Source organism: Glycine max, chromosome 15, assembly GCF_000004515.6.
Source record: "Glycine max cultivar Williams 82 chromosome 15, Glycine_max_v4.0, whole genome shotgun sequence".
Taxonomy (NCBI): domain Eukaryota; kingdom Viridiplantae; phylum Streptophyta; class Magnoliopsida; order Fabales; family Fabaceae; genus Glycine; species Glycine max.
In genome coordinates, this window is record NC_038251.2 from 8,206,746 (window position 1) to 8,227,086 (window position 20,341).

General features: G+C 28.2%; 1 protein-coding gene across 1 annotated transcript; it reads left to right on the forward strand.

The window, feature by feature from the left end:
- The first annotated feature begins 10,829 nt into the window (after window positions 1–10,829).
- Window positions 10,830–16,260, forward strand: LOC100789239 (Wali7 domain-contining protein). The gene is made up of 5 exons (NM_001255936.2): window positions 10,830–11,136; window positions 14,409–14,649; window positions 14,746–14,866; window positions 15,132–15,241; window positions 15,989–16,260. Exons 1-5 carry the CDS (start codon window positions 10,934–10,936, stop codon window positions 16,022–16,024), a joined length of 711 nt encoding a protein of 236 aa, NP_001242865.2. The 5' UTR covers window positions 10,830–10,933; the 3' UTR covers window positions 16,025–16,260.
- The last annotated feature ends 4,081 nt before the right edge of the window (window positions 16,261–20,341 follow it).

The window sequence follows — 20,341 nt, forward strand, 5'->3', positions numbered from 1 at the left end:
GAGGAAATTTTTTCTTATAAGTCTAAAAAACACTTTTTTCTTTCTCATATTTTCCTCTCAAATAAATGAATAAGTAAAATATTTTTTATTTTGTTGTTTTCCTCATTTACGGAATTATTAAGCAAAAGAACGAGCTTCGTTAATGGGAGTTTTGGGAAAATTCAAAAGTACTACCCTCTCCACCTACAAAGTTATGGTCTTAATTAAAAGTCATTAATATAATTTCTTTTGTCGAGGGAGGCAGGCCCATCTTTGTTGGGTCCACACAACAACAATAATAAGTGACCCATCCAGCTGGAAAATGCTAACCACAACAATTTTTCTGTTAAACTATCCAAATCTCTGAATATTAACAATCTAATTCTCTTAAAAAACAATTTAATTAAAATGTTCAGAATAGTTTAATCATAAGTTAGCCCATATAACAAATTTCAGAATTTTTATAGTAGCATTTTAAAAAATTATATATAAAATGTTTTTTTTTTTATGGGTTGATAGTATAAAAATATTTATATTAATAATATATAAAAATTAAACCCCAATATTAATCCATGTACGCATAGTCATAAATTATACTAGAAATGTTTGCAAATAAATATTTTGTGATGGCAATACATTGTGAATCTTCAGCCACATATTCAAACACCTTAACCTTTTTTGAGAGAATTTTCATAAATAGAATTGACCTGCCCCAAAAAATTAGAAACTTCTAGTTGAAGTTGATTCTTCTCGTCAATTCCCAACGCACACTTCTTTGGTGTTTGAAAATGCTTAATTATTATGTAAAATTAATTATTTTATAAAATATTTAAAATATAATAAAGTAAAGTAATTCAAACACATGATCTTTTTTTAGACTTCCTTAACTCAAACACATGATCTTTTTTTAGACTTCCTTAACTCAAACACATGTTTTAAAATAAAAATATTTAATAAAATTATTAAAAACATATCATAAAATAAAGTAACTCAAAAACATATTTTCAGATTTTTTTTATTACAAATGTTAACTAATTTTTGTAAGACACTATAAAATTAAACATAAAAAATAGTAGTATTAAAGTATTATTAGTGTGATCTCTCCATTTTTTTAGTACATACTTAATTTAATTAGTATGATTTTTAATAATAAACTTTAAATTTTATTTCTTAACTAGTATCTTTAATAATATAATTTTTTAATTATATATATATATATATATATATATATATATATATATATTAAAAATCACAAGCATACATTAATAATATTTTTTGTTTTTTTTAATTGTTCCTGAAAATATTAGTTAGCATTGTAAAACAATAGGGTATTGTTCTATTAATTTTTCCTTCTTTCCTCCTACTCTCAACACTGCCCACGCCACTACCTATCAGAGTATCAGTTTGCTATTAAGGTTATTTTTTTAATGTGTTGTATGAATCAAAAACATGTATTAAAAAATTCACAATAACTTATTTAACGAAACAATCACCTAAATTTATAAATTCTCGCACGTAACAGGAGAGGATCACGGAAGAAAAATTGAAAATTTCACAACTGATGAGTGATGACCGTGGAGGTCCTGTCATCGGTGACAAGGGAAGTGGTGCACTTATGATGGACGAAGCCAATTATTAAAATGTGGGTCTGCATACCCATCTTCAAAAATAGTTGCAATAAGCTAGAGTTATTATCTAATGATTAATTTATACAAAAATTATGTTTTTAACTTTTTATTTTGTTACGGTAAATCACTTATTTGCTTGACATGTTTTTGTATTATTTTTTAATTGCAAAATTATTAGAACTAGGTGGTGTAATATATAGTTAAAAAAATGGTTCTAAGTTCTAACATCTAAAGCATCAGTTTCTAAAAAACTGATATATATATGAAACAATGATAATTTTGTAATATTATTAGATATATTTTCTAACCACTACATAAATATAATATAGAAAGATTTTTGTCATTTATAATAAATCTAAATAAAATTATATTCTGTAAAAAATACGATTTGGGAAAAAAATAATATAAACAGAACAAAACAATAAATAACCTTAAACATACAGTGGCTTAGACTATTTAGTTCACAGCCTCACTTGTTTCCTCCTCCCTCCTTATCATTGATGTCTCAACCAGATGAGTCATATCCAATTCATCATTGTACCTTAATGAGAAATTATAGTATCACATAAACAAAGCAACAAATTAATCACACACTATCCAACAAAGCTAAGAAATTCCTCGTCACCAACAAACATTACCAATGTATATTTTGTTTTATCATTAACCAATATATATTCCCTCCATATCGTGTTCACTCTCACATGCAGTTCCATCTCTCCACGAAAACCCTCAGTCAGTTTCACTCTCTCGTCCTGAAAGCACTGGACAATTATTCCCGTGTGACTGCACTGGTGTTTCGTCAAATAAGACAAGCTATATATAACCACTAAACTGCTACAATATTAATAATATATATATATATATATATATATATATATATATATATATATAAATATATTTTTAATCCTTCAAATTGAATCGTATGTTTTTTAGTCCTTCAAATTTAAAAAATACATTTTTAATCTTTTTCCCTTATATTATTAACCTGTGTCAAACAAGGAATAACAAATTTACATTGAAAACTTGTCAAAACTATTTGTTCATCATAAAGGCTTAACCTTCATACCAAATCTACCCATCACACACGCACACGACTATAACTTTGTACCATCTCCTCTCATCCAACTAACACCAGATTGCACAATTAGCTAAAATTATGATCTTGAGCATTTTTTGCTGCATTAATGAGAATTAGCAGCATCATCAGTTCCTACCCCTCCATTGCCCCATAAAAAAAATATCAGAGTATCTAATAAAGTAATAACATTAAATAAAAATAAAAAAAATAACCCACCAACAGGACACACCACCAGAAACATATCAACATAAGACGCGCTGCTGAAAACACCGTGACGGAGAGCAGGGTCAGAGTAAGGTCCATCGGTATTTACTATGAAGTTTAGGGTGTTTGCGAATTGCGGGAAGGGCTGAGGTGGGATGTTAGGCAACGTTTGGATTGGAGAAAGTAATGGTGGCTGAGATTTTGGGACAAGGAGGTGACTGAGTGATGCAGGAGATTTGGGAATTGATTTGGGGTTTAGGAATTTATGTTGGATAATGACAAACTCTCGTGTTTTTATTTGTTAATTTTGCTTTAAAATTAAAATTTTGATCATTACAAATTATTATAAAATATGATTTTTTTTTATTTCTTATTTGACACACATGATGTGAGAAAATATGATTAAAAAGAATATTTTTTAAATTTAAAAGATTAAAAAAAATAAGATTAAATTATTTATTTTGGTCCTATAGTTTTACCATTCATATCTTCTTAGTTCTTATAATTTGAATATAATTTTTTTAATTTCTATCATTTATATTTTTTAATTCTCTTTTAATCTTTATAATTTGAAAGTTATTTTTTAGTTCTTATCATTTGTATTTTAATTCTTTTTTAATCTCTGTAGTTTGAAAGTGATTTTTTAGTCCATATTATTTATATTTTAATTACCTTTTAGTCCTTATTAAAAAAATATAAAAATAATTAGTTATAAATTATCAATTATTTTTTATTATAAATTATCTTACAATAAATTAGTTATGAATTACTTACTAATATTTTATAATTAATTATAATTGATAACATTACTTATAGTAAAGACTAAAAAGAAATTAAAATAAAAAATATAAGAACTAAAAACATCACTCTTAAACTATAGGAATTAAAAAAGAATTAAAATGTAAATTATAAGGACTAAAATAGAATTAAAATATAAATTATAAAAATTAAAAAAAAACACTTTCAAAGACTAAAAATGTATTAATCGTGAAACTATAAGGATAAAATGAATAATTAAACTCAAAAAATATTTAAATTGAAGAATTAAAAAATATGATTTAAATTTAAAACATTAAAAACATATTTAGTTTAAAAAAATACTTTAAATTAAATAAACACATAATACCAAGCATAATTGCCTCTACTAGGATACTTATTGTCTGTAAAAATAAATAAACACACAGAATTACCAAAACATTAAAAAAAGGGTGAAAAGGCAACCCATGCATCGCTGGTTTTTATCGTGTACGTAGTATATATCTTGTGCAAAATGCATCCATCTAGATTCCGTATTGAAGATCCTATAGCTATTGTTAGTCAATTCACAAACACCTTTTTTTTTTGGAGTATGAAACTAATTCCCTCTTCCTTTATTTATATATATATATATATATATATATATATATATATATATAAAGCTTCTTTTTTACTCTGTCGTGATTTGTTCGTCACAAGCAAAAGTCCAAGTGCTAGTGAAGTTTAACTCCATAAGCTACGTTCTCATAATGTCATGTACAAATATCCAATTAAGGAGGAGATTTGTGCGCCATTTGAATAAAAGAGTAATAAAAAGGCGATGTTCCTTTCTATGCTGAGTCAAGAGAGAAATTAAATAATGAAGATGTTCCCCTAGTTACCAAATAATTGTAGTTTGGAATGTAAATCAAACTAACCAAACCAACCATGTAAAAGACAGTTCACCAAACTGTTGATATGTGTAGTCGAGGGTTTCACGCAAGAGGCAACTAAGTTGTTTGTCTAGGCCAATTGAAATGGAAGTTCAGACCAAAACAAAGACGCCAATTGGAAGTGTAATAGAAATTGGACAAAATAATTCATATTTTTTTAAAAAAATAATATTTAAAACACACTACTGATCAGTCACTCACACACATATATGGGATGAGACTCATTTATTCAGCAATAATTCTGGGATATATATTTCCTCTGCTCCTAATATTATATATATAAAATATGAATTCATCAAATCTAATTATTGAATTATGTGATATAATCTTAACAACTTTGGATATTAAGTTTTAGATAAACTAATTATCATGTATATTACTTGTCTTATAAAAAAATATTGTATTTTGAAATAAAATTGATTAATGAAATAAACTTATGCGAATTTTGTAGACTTTAATTTTTTTTTGAAATTTTTTTATCAACAAATATTAATTGTTAATTTTTTTTTCAAGAGAATCAAATTATGACTTTTTTTTATCATCAAATCAATCTTATAACTTTTGAAGTATTAATTTTGTAGACTTGATTTACCTAAGTTGTGAATAACTTTGCAAGATGCTCGTGGCAATCAAGCAATCTACCTCTCTTCCCATTGAAATTAGTTATTTATGACATGAAGCAATTAATGCATTCAATAAAATGGGTTTAATGTATTAAAAAAAGATAAAGAAGCGCTGCATCATTATGAAAGCCACAGCCACAGGATTATATTAAATTAACATTTGTACTCATGCGATTTGATTAATTAGTCAATAGGGGCAGAAAGTGAGATGTGAAAAGGCCAAGTGAATGGGACCAAAATCTGGGATTAAATTTGTTGCATTAATTCATTCCATAGTGTATGGAAAAAAATCTTTTCCAATGTTGATATAAATTAAAGCAGACCGTATTTGTAGCTTTAGAGAGGAGAAATACATACAGGAACAAATGTTTAAAATAAACAAACTGACAATAATTTTTTACCTGTTGTTAGAGAAATAAAACAAATTGTAGATAAAATGTTACCTATTAAATTTTTTTTTTCAATGGATTTAACCAACGTATATTAAAAATACAATTTTTCCCACTAACCAACCATAAATATATTTAATAATTGTTATCTATGATTTTAAAAAATGATTGTCTATTATATGTTTTGAGGAAAATATTACAACCATTGACAAGAGTAATATCCATACCTTTAAAAAATATTGTTTATTTTATATTTCAGGAAAAAATTTACAAGTGTTATTTTAAGAGAAACGCCAAACATTTAAAATTCATTGTCTAGTATATGTTTTAGGAACAATTTTACATGAATGTGAAAGATTAATGTTTTTGTAGTCTTTTCAAGAATTTTAATTATAGGTTAAATATAATTTTTGTTTCATTATGTTTTTTAATTGTTTCATTTGATATATTAAGTTTTATTTTGGTTGTTTTTGAAATATACCATTTTGATCTTTTTTTCATTTTTTTTATTAGGAATGTTAGTACTCTGTTAACTTTTAAATATTAGAAAATGACTAAAATGATACATTATAAAAACACAAAGAATTAGATGAAACTTTTAAAACTTAATATATCAAAGCGAAACAACTATGAAATATAATGAATCAAATGTAACATCGGGCCTTTTAATGATGACAAAAAACTTTAACTATCTTTATTTTATCTAAAAATAAATAAACAACTAAAAAATCATTATTTCCTCCAACCTCTATCAGATCTAAAAAAAGATTTAAAAAAAATATAGCATCACACAGATCGAATATCGTCAACACATAATCTTGCTGGAATCACACAAAAAAAACAAAACCTTTCATATATCTATGCAATTGAAAATAAAAGAAGGGGAAGATTAGAGTAAGAGTTGTCTTCAACTAAAGATAAAAACATAACCTTAACTTGTCAATTAACCCATATCTAAACGAGGAAGTCACAATGTGACTCTTCATGAGGTCTGTGAGCAAGACCTCTACTGTCGCACACAATTGGGCTAGACAAATAGATGATTTTTCATCCGATATCTACAATTGGGCCAAGCAAAAAAGAGCAGCACAAAGAAAGACCAAACAATACATTCTATTGGAAGATGATTCTAACCGATTGAACCTCATCCACAACCTTAAAATTTCTAATATGTATATTGGGACAACTATTTATGCTTAGAGGCTATACAATTTTTTGATCCATAGGAATCGAAAGAATCGAAGACAATGTTAGGAGATTCACAATAACTCACACATCCTGCTCAACCAACTAAGCTAGACCCTTTTACCTTAGAGGCTATATATTAATATATGGTGTTGGAAATAATGACTTTTGTGTGGAATTTATCTTTTTTAACTTGTCAATTAACCCATATCTAAATGAGGAAGTCACAATGTGACTCTTTCTGAGGTCTGTGAGCAAGACCTTTGTTGTCGCACACAATTGGGCTAGACTAGTAGATGATTTTTCATCCCATATCTACAACTAGGTGAGACGAAGAAGAACAACACAAAAAAGGACCAAACCTCATCCACAACTTTAAAATTTCTAATATGTATATTGGGATAACTATTTATGCTTAGAGGCTATATACTTTTTTTATCTATAGGAATCAGAGATAGTATCACAAAATTTACAATAACTCGCACATCCTATTCAACCAACTGAGCTAGACCAGTTTACCTTAGACGCTATATATTAATATATGGTGTTGGAAATAATGACTTTTGTGTGGAATTTATCTTTTTTTATAATCAGATGCATTTATTTTTTCAACTTTTAGACAAAATATTTGGATAACATTTATTTTTGAAATATTCTTTTGCTTTTATAATGTTATTGTTATTTTAAATGTTATGCATAAATTGGAATATTGGTTGTAGAGCATCCTGTGAATATAAAGCAGTACACTAGTAAGTCGAATGAGAGTATCTTACCCCCACCACATTGTGAGAGTTTGGATTATGATTTTGATGTGTATATATGACTGGGACATCCCATCATCAAAGGAAAAGCAATACGTTATATATGCCCGTGGCTGTGATTCTGCTTCGACGTATATATAGAACAGAACATAACTCGCAGAGATTTTTGTCTTTAAAGTCATGTGGTTGTGTTGTGGCCTGTGGGTGGCAACCATGGTTTGGGTGAAACAGTGGGCATCCCTACTGTGTTTGGATTATTTATAACACCTTGCGCTGTGCGCAATTGGAAGTTTTGAACCCACCACCAACTTTTCTGTTGCTCCATAACCCACTACCAACCTAAATGTTTTTTTTTTCTTCTCTTTTCCATGTTTAGTTTTAATTAATTTTATCAATTTTGTGAAGTTATACTGTGAAAAAAATATTAATTCTATGATTTCGACATAAATAGCTTATTATTAGTCAAATAAGAATTTGTCACAGTATGCAAACTAATCCAAACATTAACAATTTAACAACAAGAATTACAAAGAAAAGAAAAAAAAAAAGATATGGTCGTGAAGAAATTAATGAAAATAAAGTTATATTGCATGTTTTATTAATTTTTCAATTTCTATAATAAAACATAAAAATAACCTTTTATTTAAATATTCACTGTATTTTTTCCCTTGCACCGATTGAGAATTTGCCCCTTAATTAAATGTAAAAATTAAAAATTATGCAACGTAATTTAATATACACTCAGTTTTAACAAGTTAAATTTAAAGTGTTTGATGAAATTAATTTTTAGATGAAAACTATAAAACTAATTTATTAAATTAAAAGTGATTAGTAAAATTAATTGTTGCACTAGCCAATAAATATAAAAAACATCAAAGGAGATGCTCAGATTTTTTTTTTTTGTTTTGAAGTCAAATTTTTAAGTAATTAAATATATATTTTTAGAATTTTTAGTTAATTTTAAAGTCCATTTTTATTTAATTTAAAGATCAAATATTTTATTAAAAATTAAAATAAATATTGTAATAATAATAATAATAAAAATAAATTAATAATATAATGTTAGAGGATATAATAAATGAAAATGTTTATTAAAACTTACATGTGATATTTAACAATATTTTTTTTCTAACACTTACTAGATATTATTAGAACTTTTTGTTTAAAGTGATAGCACGACTATTGTATTTACTATTTAGATTGTATTATACGGTGATATGGTTAGCAAACATTATAGAGATATAATGTTGACTTAATGACGAAGAAAAAAAAAGATAAAATTCATCCGCTATCATAAATTAATAACTAATTGTTTATAAAAAAAAAATTAACATGCATATGTTTGTTGGTCTTTTACATTAACAAAGGATGCTATGCATGGTGGATTTAATCTAAATGTTGCTCCTGTTTTGGGGTGTATATCGGAGTGGAGGGACAAAAAATAGAGAGAGAAAATAATAGATATAGTAAGTCAATATGTGATGTGATAAAAAAAATAAAGATAAAAAAGAATAAAAAATAGAATGAAAGTGAATTTATAAGAGAATAAAATGTATAAATATATATTATTTTTCTTAATCTAATAATTTTTTTTAAGTCTTATACGAATGAAAAAAAATAAAAGAGTCTTACCATATTAAGTTAAGAATACAAATTAAATGTTACCATTAAATTAAATAAAAATTACTAATGATTTGTCTAATCGAAACATAAGAGGAGAAACCTTGACGCAGACAAAAGTACTGAAACACATACGGCTTACAAGCTCAATGTTTGACGATTTGTGGTTCATCCTACTAAGAAAGGTGGTAGAATTCGACCCTAACAAGAACATTAATGAAAAAATTAAGCCTTAAAAAACTGGTGCTTGATGGGTTGTGGTCTCCACTAGCAAGATGGAAGAGAAAGCTCGAACCAAACTAACATTGCAGCACTTACGCCTTATAGGCTTAGTGTTTGGCGGGTTGTGGTCTGTTTGACTGAGACAAAATAAAGAGTTTGACCTTAACAAGAGCACTATAATACTTACCTTAAAGGGTTAATGCTTGGTGGATTGTGATTCATTTGATTAAGAGATGGATGAAGGAGCTCAATGCTAACTTAGCATTATTGTTTGGTGGGTCATGGATCACTACGGGGCAACCCATTGCTTTGATGAATTTGGTCGACCTGCATAAGCAGTCCGAGCTTAGAAATTAAACTATGCTTGATAAACCGATTATCATATATGGTTGAATGCTCTTTGAGAATAATATTGTGAATGTTCTATGACATTTCATAAACAGGTCTTTGCCACAAACTTGTATAACTACTAATTTGCTAAAATGTGTGCATGTTAGAGAGACAAATAAATGTTACTTTTACTGGTCATGTATATGAGTACAGAGCAGTCAAGATCGGACATACAAACCAAATGTAGTCAATATAGAAGGAAGAGACACATAAAAGACATTATCAGGTAGCCCATATAAATGGAGGAGACATAGTGTCCATTTCAAGTTCATGGTTAGATAAAATTAGGAGGTGTGTAGCTTTTAGGTGCTCTGTCATGAACACTTGGGGTATATTTGTTTTAACGTTGCAAGTTGCAATCCATTTTCACTCTTTTTGATAAATAAGAGCATTTTTGAAATAAGGGAGAAAATGACTTTTGAGACAAAAAAAATATTTTGCAAAAGGGTTGAAATTCTTATTTTTACTTTTATTTTATTTTTATTCATTAGATGTACGCTAAAACCGTGCATTACAATAATTTTAACTACGAATTAAACTAAACATGTACTACAATGTAGAAGTAACGAAATTGTTACTTTTGCCTTTCATGCCTTGTAAGATGTAAAATATGTTGAAAATATCTAAACAAATATGCACTTAATATTCTTCAATTTAATATCATAATAAAAACCTATTAAAGAATATTAAATACTTAAATTAAATTCTTGCATTGGGAATATCAGCATGCATGACATTGGAAGCAAAACAGAAGCAAATCTGGATGCTTCCGCAGCAGATAACTCCATTCCTCTGTCCCTACCCACGAAACAAACGGTGATGATCCCATTCAGCGTGATGATAATCACAGCGGCTAAAGCCAAAAAGGTATCTGATCCTGATTCTCGTGCGAAACAAATCATCACCATCACGTGGGCCCCACGTGCAAGAAATTATTTATTTTTCTTCAACTAGTGATGGAGTTATAGACATAAAACAATATTTTTACGCAGGAAATGACCGAATTGCCCCCCTTCCTTCTCTTTATAACGAAACGCAGACTCCTTGTGCAGTTCCTATCCCATTCTCCGTCGGGTGTACTTTCTTGCGAAACCGAGAGAGCGAAGGGGCAAACACAATTTTTTTTATCTTCTTTTTTATTTTTTGTAGAGAGAGAGAGAGAGAAAATGTTGGGGATCTTCAGCAGTTCAGTGGTGTCGCCGCCGGAGGAGCTGGTGGCCGCTGGCAGCAGAACGCCGTCGCCGAAGACGACGGCGGGGAAGCTGCTGAACCGGTTCGTGGAGAGCAAGGCGTCGGCGGTGTCGCTGCAGGTGGGGGAACACGTGCAGTTGGCTTACACACACCACAACGAATCACCGTGGCATCCCAGGTAAACGCATCATAAAGTGATAAATTCCACCATGCACACCGTTGAATCACTCAAGCGACGCCGTTTTTGTCACGTCGCTGTTATTATTCATTTCTTCGCATTTGGTAGTTGGTGGAATTGGAAACGCTTCCTGCTTCAGGAATTAAGAGCGTGTTGCTCACTGAACTTAAAAAGAAAGCGTTTAAAAAATATAATTAAAGGACAAATGAATAAATTAAGTAAAAAAATTTCTGACACAGAATGGAAGAATCGTCTGTGATCGGTTGTTGCTGCTGGTGATTAAAGTTTTGATCCTTCGGATCACTGGCTACTTGATCGTATATATTAATTTGCCGGATTGCATGCTTTCTTATGATCTTGATAAATGATTAGCAGTGTCTTACGGTATGATTGAAAACAGATTTATAGAAGTAAAAAACGCCGGGTTAAAATTTTCATTTTTTGATAAATATTTTTTGGTTTAATATTTTCTACATTAAAATGATACAAAGTGTTATAAAAAAATACTATATAGAAGAATTATATGAATAGTATAGTTTTAAATTTAACTTTATATATATTAGTTTGTTCCCTTTACTTTTATAATTTTTATTTTTTTAATTTCTGAGGTTTGAACGTGATTATTTTAATTCTATAATTTATATTTTAATTCTTAAAATATTTTTTTTAGTCCTTATAAGAACTAAAATAAATAAGAATCATAAAATTATAAAAATTTTTAAAAAACGATTTTCAAAACTGAAGAGATTAAAGGGATTAAAAAAGAATTAAAATATAAATTATAAAATTAAAAAGATCATTTTTAAATTAGAGAGACTAAAAAGAAGTAAAAATCATGAAATTATACTGATTAAATGATTTAACCTATATATTATGCATAAATATTAATATTATGTAATTCTATAAATTAAAAAAAAATTGTCCTCTTTATTTCATTTTTTTTTCTTTTTGAAGGCTCATTTTCATGAAAGTATGATTGAATAATTTTTTAAATAAATTTTATTGATATTTTCAATTATTTATAAAAATTAATGTTGATTTGTATTTTTAAATAAATATCTAATGTGCACTTAATAAAATTATCTTTTTGAAGGTTTTCCATCTTTAAAATTTGTCAGGAGCCAAACAGACATGGATAGCTTCTCTTTCTTTCGTTTTTTTCGCTAAAAAATATTTCGGTTTATTGCAAATTTAAATTGAGAGTTATGAACATCCGATATTGTCTTTCTACCGAAAAAAAAAAACGTACAACTGGGAGATGAAAATAAATATAGAAGTTGTTGATATTTTGCGGAAGACAAGTTAAAGATGACCGACAGAGTAGAAAATGCGTCATTTCTTAGAAAATAGCATTGTGATGTGTAATAACTGTTTGGACTATAGTATGGGGTCGATCGGTGAGTGATCTTAATTCCTACAGTTATAATTTAACAATGATACGGTTAAAGAGAAGCAAGTGGTTGGCACAGATGCTCTTCTTTTGCATGATGATTGCCACGTCGTGACTAAGTTAAAAAAAAACAATACACTACCGGTTGATGAGTGAAAAAACAATACAGTCATTGCATGGAATCCTGGCCATAGATAGGAGGTTGAAGACTTATAGCTAAATTTTTATTTTATTTTTCAGAAACACGTAAGTACTTTTGTAGTATGCTTTTATGTGGGCAGTTTTTTTTTCCATGAACAGCAGTTATTTTAAGTTCGAGTTAATAATAATGGTTAGGAAAATAAACGTTTCGAACTAGGTCACGATCTCTTTTCGTTACAAGAGCTTCTTTTCACGTTACTGTTTATGGATCCCAGAGTGTATTGTTGAACCCATTTCCATGGCTCTTGTGGATTGTAAAATTCGGGGTTGATCTTTGTTGAAAAAATGAGAGAAAAAGTACTGGTATCCCATTTTACTTGGACCTTCTTTATTTGGAAAATTTCAAACACTTAAAAGTAAATAAATTAAATGAGATCATTGCGTCAGCTAATATTACGGTTTTTTATTTTTTATTTTGTTTATGTGGTTTTTATCGAGTTTTTAGTAGACGTTATGTTTACGGAAGCACTCTATAGTTTATACAGTTGTTTTATGTACTATAGTTGCTCTTTCATTGAAAAAAAAGGTGCTATAGTTGCTCAATGTTTAGAGTGAACTTTAAGATAAATGAATTAGCGTTAGCACGGTCTGCATTCATGTTCAATTCTGTTCTGTTTTTATTTTAATTGTTGTTAAATATGAAATAAAAATTTATTTATTATGATTTTTTTTTAATCTTTCTACCAATGATCTTAAGTAGTATTTATTCATTATGCACATTTTTTTTTATTAAATTCTACTACTAATAAATTACATATTCTAAATTAAATAAAAAATAAATATATTTTACCTCCAGACGTCACTGTAGGCTCAATATTTGTTGGCAATAAATGATGTCTTTAACTTTTCATTTCTTTTCTTCGACAAAAAGACGTGAAATTTGGTGGCCCCTTTAACTGGTATGTTCACTTTCAATTATTAGTCTTTGCGTCTGCATTTTCCACTTCAAAATGCTGACTATTATTTCCCGAACGGTTGTTTTCGTTCCAGTCTTTTGCTTTTATGGCCCAAGGAGGATATGAATGAAGATAACTAGATAAGGATAACGTAGATTAGATTGGTGGGACCGGAGAATAAAAAACTCCGTTGAATCTATTTATATTCTCTTTTAGTGTGTTTGGATTAGATCTATACTGAAAATTAATTAATTTTTTTTTATAAAAAAAGTAAAAATTATTTGTTTCTACTTTTATAGGATGTCATTATAATTTTGTGAGAGAATTGATTCTCATGTGTTATTCAGACACACTAGTTATAAAGGTTTTTAATTAAATAACGCAGATGAATATTTTTTAGACATTAAATATTTTTTTATTAAAATTATGTTTTTGAATCTGAAAAGGAACACCTACATCTTACTATTTGATTGTGGACAGTAAATAAATAAAGAAACTTGATTCAAGTTTTGTCCAAAAATTGAAAAATATGTTTGCAGAACATTTTGCTCTCCTAGAAAATGCATAAAAAAAATCAATGAGTGTAACTTAGTTGTACACTTCTTTAACGTAAATGTTGCACTTTGTATCTCAACTAGTAGTTGTTTTAGGTCAACATAATAAGTATGTTAGTGTAAGATATGTGAAGTGTTTAGCTAGATTGCACCGTTTCAATGTTTCGTATTGATTTTTTATCTATCTATCTATTTATATTTTTGGTTTAAATGCTAAGTGGAAAATGGCAGATCATTTGCTGTTAAGGATGAGATATTCTGCTTGTTTGAGGGGGCTCTAGACAATTTGGGCAGCCTGAGACAACAGTATGGACTGGCCAAGTCAGCCAATGAAGTGATTTTGGTGATTGAGGCTTACAAAGCTTTACGTGATCGAGCACCCTACCCTGCCAATCGTGTTGTATGCCATCTCAGTGGGAGCTTTGCTTTCATAGTGTTTGACAAGTCCACTTCTACCCTTTTTGTGGCTTCTGTAAGTTATCTACCCCATCAATTTGTCATGACTATCCACCACATGATCTTTAGTCATTTTTACTCACAACCTTCAACTTGCATTGTTTTTTTACAGGATCAAGCTGGCAAGGTTCCTCTCTATTGGGGAATCACAGCTGATGGTTACGTAGCATTTGCTGATGATGCAGATTTGCTTAAAGGTTCTTGTGGAAAGTCGCTTGCTTCTTTCCCTCAAGGTGAGTTTAATTTTGTTAGAGTGTATCACAATTATCAACATTTTAGCAACTATTTGTTCCAAGTGATCACAGATTGGATCATTCCCTCCTCCCCCAAGATGATGATAATTCATAATATGAGAAATTTACAAGTAGAGGAGGGAAAAAAATATAACATTACCAAATTCATGAAGTTTTTTATATTGATATGTTCTGTTTCTTTTTTATACCCCAAAATTGTAAGTATTTTGTTATTATTGACATTGTTATTCTGTAAATTGTACAGGATGTTTCTACTCTACAGCAGTTGGAGGATTGAGATGCTATGAAAATCCAAAGAATAAGATTACTGCAGTCCCTGCTGAGGAAGAGGAAATCTGGGGTGCATTTTTCAAGGTAACGAGATGACATGAGTTTAAATATAATTGCTGGTACAGCTCTCAGTTCTCTTTGCAGAATATTATTTTCTTCTGTTTAGAATAGAGAATCAGTGATCAGTCCCCACAGTAATGGAAGGTTAATGTCAGTTAAGACTGCATTAGGTACAAAGGAAAAGTGTAAGGTCAGAGACAATAGAACAATAGAACAGGAGTGCATAAAAAGGCCATGAATAAAACGACATTTCACTAAATGGAAGGTGTAGTGTCCAAAATGAATGGGTTAGACTAATTTAAGCTTAATCTCCATATCTCTTTTGAAGGTAACCTTAGAGCTTAAGATTTTAGAATTGAACATCCGTTATGTAACTAGGATTGCCAGTTGCAACAATTTCACTGAGGTAATAACATTGTAAACTATACTTATACTTGTTCGTAACTCATTCCTAATAGCAAAATTAGAATCTATGCAAGTTTAATTTGCCTCCAAGTGGTTGACAAGTCTTGTTTGGGTACAAGGTCTTTGGCCTTGGTTAACAAGAAAATCGAGTGTTAGGAAAATTGAGTGTTAGGTGCAAAAATTGGAAAGCTCCACTACAGATAATAGTGACATTATTTACTTAGTTACTTACAAATTGACTTTCAACATTTATTTTTGCGTTCATGGTTAGTTTGTTTATTTTGTCTGTGTGGCTCTCTCCATTTATGAACTTAGATACTTATATCTTATGATATATTTTGTTTATTTGATGTGATGAATTATCAGGTGGAAGGATCAACTGTTCTTGCAGCCACAGAGTAGAAGATTCATTTTCAAATAGAGTACCGTGTGATGCATTAATGGAGTAATGCATTTATGTGCTTGTGACGGTAAGGCATGCATGAGGGGTCATGTAAATAATGTTAATGATGACTATGACAAGAGTGCGACTGGTGGAAGAGTTTATTATGGTGTTCATTAGTTAGGATTTTGTGTTTCTCATGTACAGTTGCGCTTTCTAATACAATAAAATATATGCTTTTGGCTTGAGATTTTCTAATAATGATTCAATACAAACTGTGTTCGTATAAGATGATTCGTAAACTTCTAGCCAGTAATAATTTAAGAAAGACTAATACTTGGACATTCCAAATGCACATATACTTACTGAGAGAAAAATATAAGTATTATAAGTAATAATTTGATATGATGTGATGAGAAAAAAGAGATAGAAAAAAATTATGAACGTTGAATAAGAGTTTAAAAAAATGAATGTATAAATATTGCTCTAATTTAAGGGGGGATTGGATTCTTACGGCTTTTCCTAAAAATTGAAATAGGGTTCTTCCATTGAGGAGTGTTCTAGATATACAAGTAATTTTTTTTATTCTTTCTATTTTTTCTTTCATGGAATGTATTCCTCCTCAAGTCGTGTAAGGTCACTCGTTTGCAATGAGTGATAAAATTCCGAAAAATTTGAATTCAAGATAATTTTTTAAATTAGAATAACTGGTGTATCATTTGATATAGACACTCAACTTGGCATTCAAGTCTTTTTAATCATTTAAAGAATAAATTCCTTGGTATTCACGTCTTTATAGTCATTTAAAAAATAAATTCCATGAAAGTTCAAACCATGTAAGCACAATAAAATTCTTAATGGAGCAATAATCTCCATAAATTGTGTTATACCTTTCTAAAGACATGTAGCAATCTCTTGTGTCTTATTTTTGTCTTGTTAGTCATGTTTAAAACTTGAGAAATTATTAGATAATTTTGAATCACATAATTTCCAATTAATTATTACATGACATATAATCACGTGTTATAAATTTTCTCCTCAATTGAAAAATTTAAATACATATCATATAGGAATTGATTGTACCATGAATGCTTAATTGTCTTAAATTACCTAATAATTTTCCCTAAAACCGAGGCTAAGTTCTTTAAAAATTCGTTGCAACCTTGAGCTAATGCCAGGATACTGAGTGCGTGGAAACAGCTAATATCATCTTATTGGCCTGAAAAGGAGCCATAACCATTATTGACATGCTTCTACACGTTAATATGGTTTTCCTTATTTGTTTTAAAACTCGAGCCAGTAATTGGCTTGACAATGATACTTAGTTATCATTCAAACTACTGAATCAGTGATTTACGTGAAAAATGAGAATAATTAATAATAATAATTAGATTAAAATAAAAAAAAATATACTATTGAAATTAAAATATTTAAAATTTAAATTTAAATATAACATAACCATCAAATCTTTAAAAAAATCATAAAACAACAATCAAATTTATAAAATTATTCCGTGACTTTTTTTTTAAGATTATCATTAATCCATTACTATCATAAGCATGATGACTATCTTCGTTATGCCAACACTAACGATGGTGATGTTGATCATAATAGTGGGATCAATGTTCATAGTAGTGATGATGATGATTGATTAATTGAGATATTGTACGAAGTGTTAAATTAAATCTTTATTAAATATGTTTATTATTTGATAAATCATTTAAAGATTTGATGATATATTATATTTTAATTTTAAATTTTAAATATTTAAATCTTAATCTTCTATTATTTTTAATCTTGAACATATAATTATTATTAGTTATTCTCATGTAAAACAATGTTCTTACTAGAGTGACCCTCTTTATATATGAGTTCACTAATACACAATCACCACTTTTTTGGTTGGTGTGCATTAACACTCTACACAAACAACTATGGACAAAAAAATCACTACCTCTATTATCCTAATTATTTTACTTTAAGGGTTTCACAATAATTTCATATTTTTAATTATTATTTAATATTTAATTTTAAAAAATCACATTTAAACCTCACTTTTCTCTCTCTTATATATTACCACTTTGCCTTTGTTGTGATCTTACTTGCTGGAGGTCCTAAAAACACGAGATCGTACAAGTTTCCGAGTAAACTCGTGATCTTGACAACATTGAACTTCATTCATGATTTTTTATGTAATTGACATAGAATTGGTCACATTATACAAATATAGGCTCGGATTGGTTAAATTAAATTCATACCGGAGATATATGATGTGAGTTATTTTATTCTGTGTAACGTTTTATTACGCGTGTGAATGAAAAAACCGGGAGCATGTCTGGCGAGCAACATCTGGTTCGTTGGAGAGATTGGGGTGGTTTACACTAGTTACTGGTTTAATGATGTCAATGACACCTCTGGTCGAATAATGGAACCGTTCTAGTTAGTTGCAGTATTGGTTTTTTGTCAGACCGATATGACCAGCCAACCCAAGTTAATTTTTAAAACAACGGTTTTCATTATACTAGCTATAATTATGACCGGAGGCACAATTCAAATTACAAGAACTCTTTAATTAATGAATAACTGCTATATTACAATTATGGTCTTCTTATAATTTGACACATTGTAACTCAAGTTATGTAGGATATTGATATAATAGTTATGTAGTAAGAGATTAAATGGAGTGAAAAAAAAATATTAAAGTAAGAATTGATTTATGAACTTTTATATAATAAATCATTATGTGACTTGTTTTGTTGGATTAATTTTGTAAATAATATTTTGTATGTATCATTAGGTTAAGAGTTATTATTATTTTTTAATTATAAAAAAATTATAAATTAAACAAATTATATAAATAATTTACATATTAATATGTAATTTATTTTAATAGAATAAAAATTTGTACAATTTACATATTAAAATAAATTTACTTAATTTTTATGCAATTTTCTTCATTGCTATAATAGGAATATTTTATTATTAAATTAATTTTTATATTTAAAATAAAAATATTAATATGCAAGTAAATGTAATGTACTCATAATTTTTTCCCTTGTAAATATGTCATTTTCTATTTCAGCCCTGTAAATTTTGATTATTTTGATTTTAGTTTATGTAAATTAATGATGACATGATATTTTATATCGATATAACATGATATTTTTAAGGTATCATCAAGTGATGACATGATGATGTCATCATTTTGTTTACGACATCATTATTTTTATAACAAAAATTGATCCCAAAGATAAAAAATTAAAATAAACATAATTTATAAAAATTTAAAAAAATATACAAGAAAAACACTAAATTTTAAGGATGAAAAAAATATACTTATGCCTAAAATATTTATAACAATTTTTTAGTATTAAAATTAGAAAATTTAATTTTAATTATTTAAGATCATTTAGTTTCAATTTTAAAAAATTATTTATTATTTAATAATAGTTAAAATTTTGAAAAACCATTTGATAATTTAAATTAATAAATTAATTTAAAACTACTTATCTAAATCTAAATGAAAAATAGCCATTTCCTATTCTAAATTAAAGATAGCATGCCAAATGCATACAAAAGGTTAAGCTGATCAAAAGTGAATAGATTATTGAATTACCTAAAACATGACTTCATAATTATAACTCAATATTGAAAATTATAATAATCATGTATTTTATGTCATCAATTTTTTTTATTCTTATCTATTAAAAAAATCAAAATCTCTTCTTATGATTTATTTGAGTTATGACAAAATTAACATTAAATGTTAATTTGAATTCTAATAAAATATCAATAAATGCTAATGCAATATTTTACTTTTTAAATTTTTTTACCGTAATTTGTAACATAGTGATTGTCAAAATATGTGATTAAGTGATATAAACTAAGTTGCAAGAGAAATTAAATTAAATTCTATGTTTAGAAAAATATAATGTAAATAAATACCTTTTCATTGTTTGTGTGCTTTGAGCTGTTTTATGTTTGGTCTTTTGTTTTGGGTCATAAGGAGAGTTGAGGAGAATGAGTATGATTGGAAGAGTCTTTAGGAAATCCCAAGCCCTAGTCACAAAAATATGAAAACTTTCCCTTCAAGTCCATCTCCCTTTTTCCTCTCAACCACTTTCATTTCTCTAAGGAAGATTTAAGGGTCTCTTTACATTTTTGCTCTTATTCCTCCCTTGGACTCTTAATGACTCTGTTGTTTAGGATTGTTTTATGTTTGATCTTTTTTTTTTTGGGCCTTAAGAAAAGTTGAGGAGAATAAGTATGATTAAAAGAGTCTCTAAGAAACTCCAAGCCCCAGTCACAGAAATATGAAAACTTCCCCCAAGCCCTTC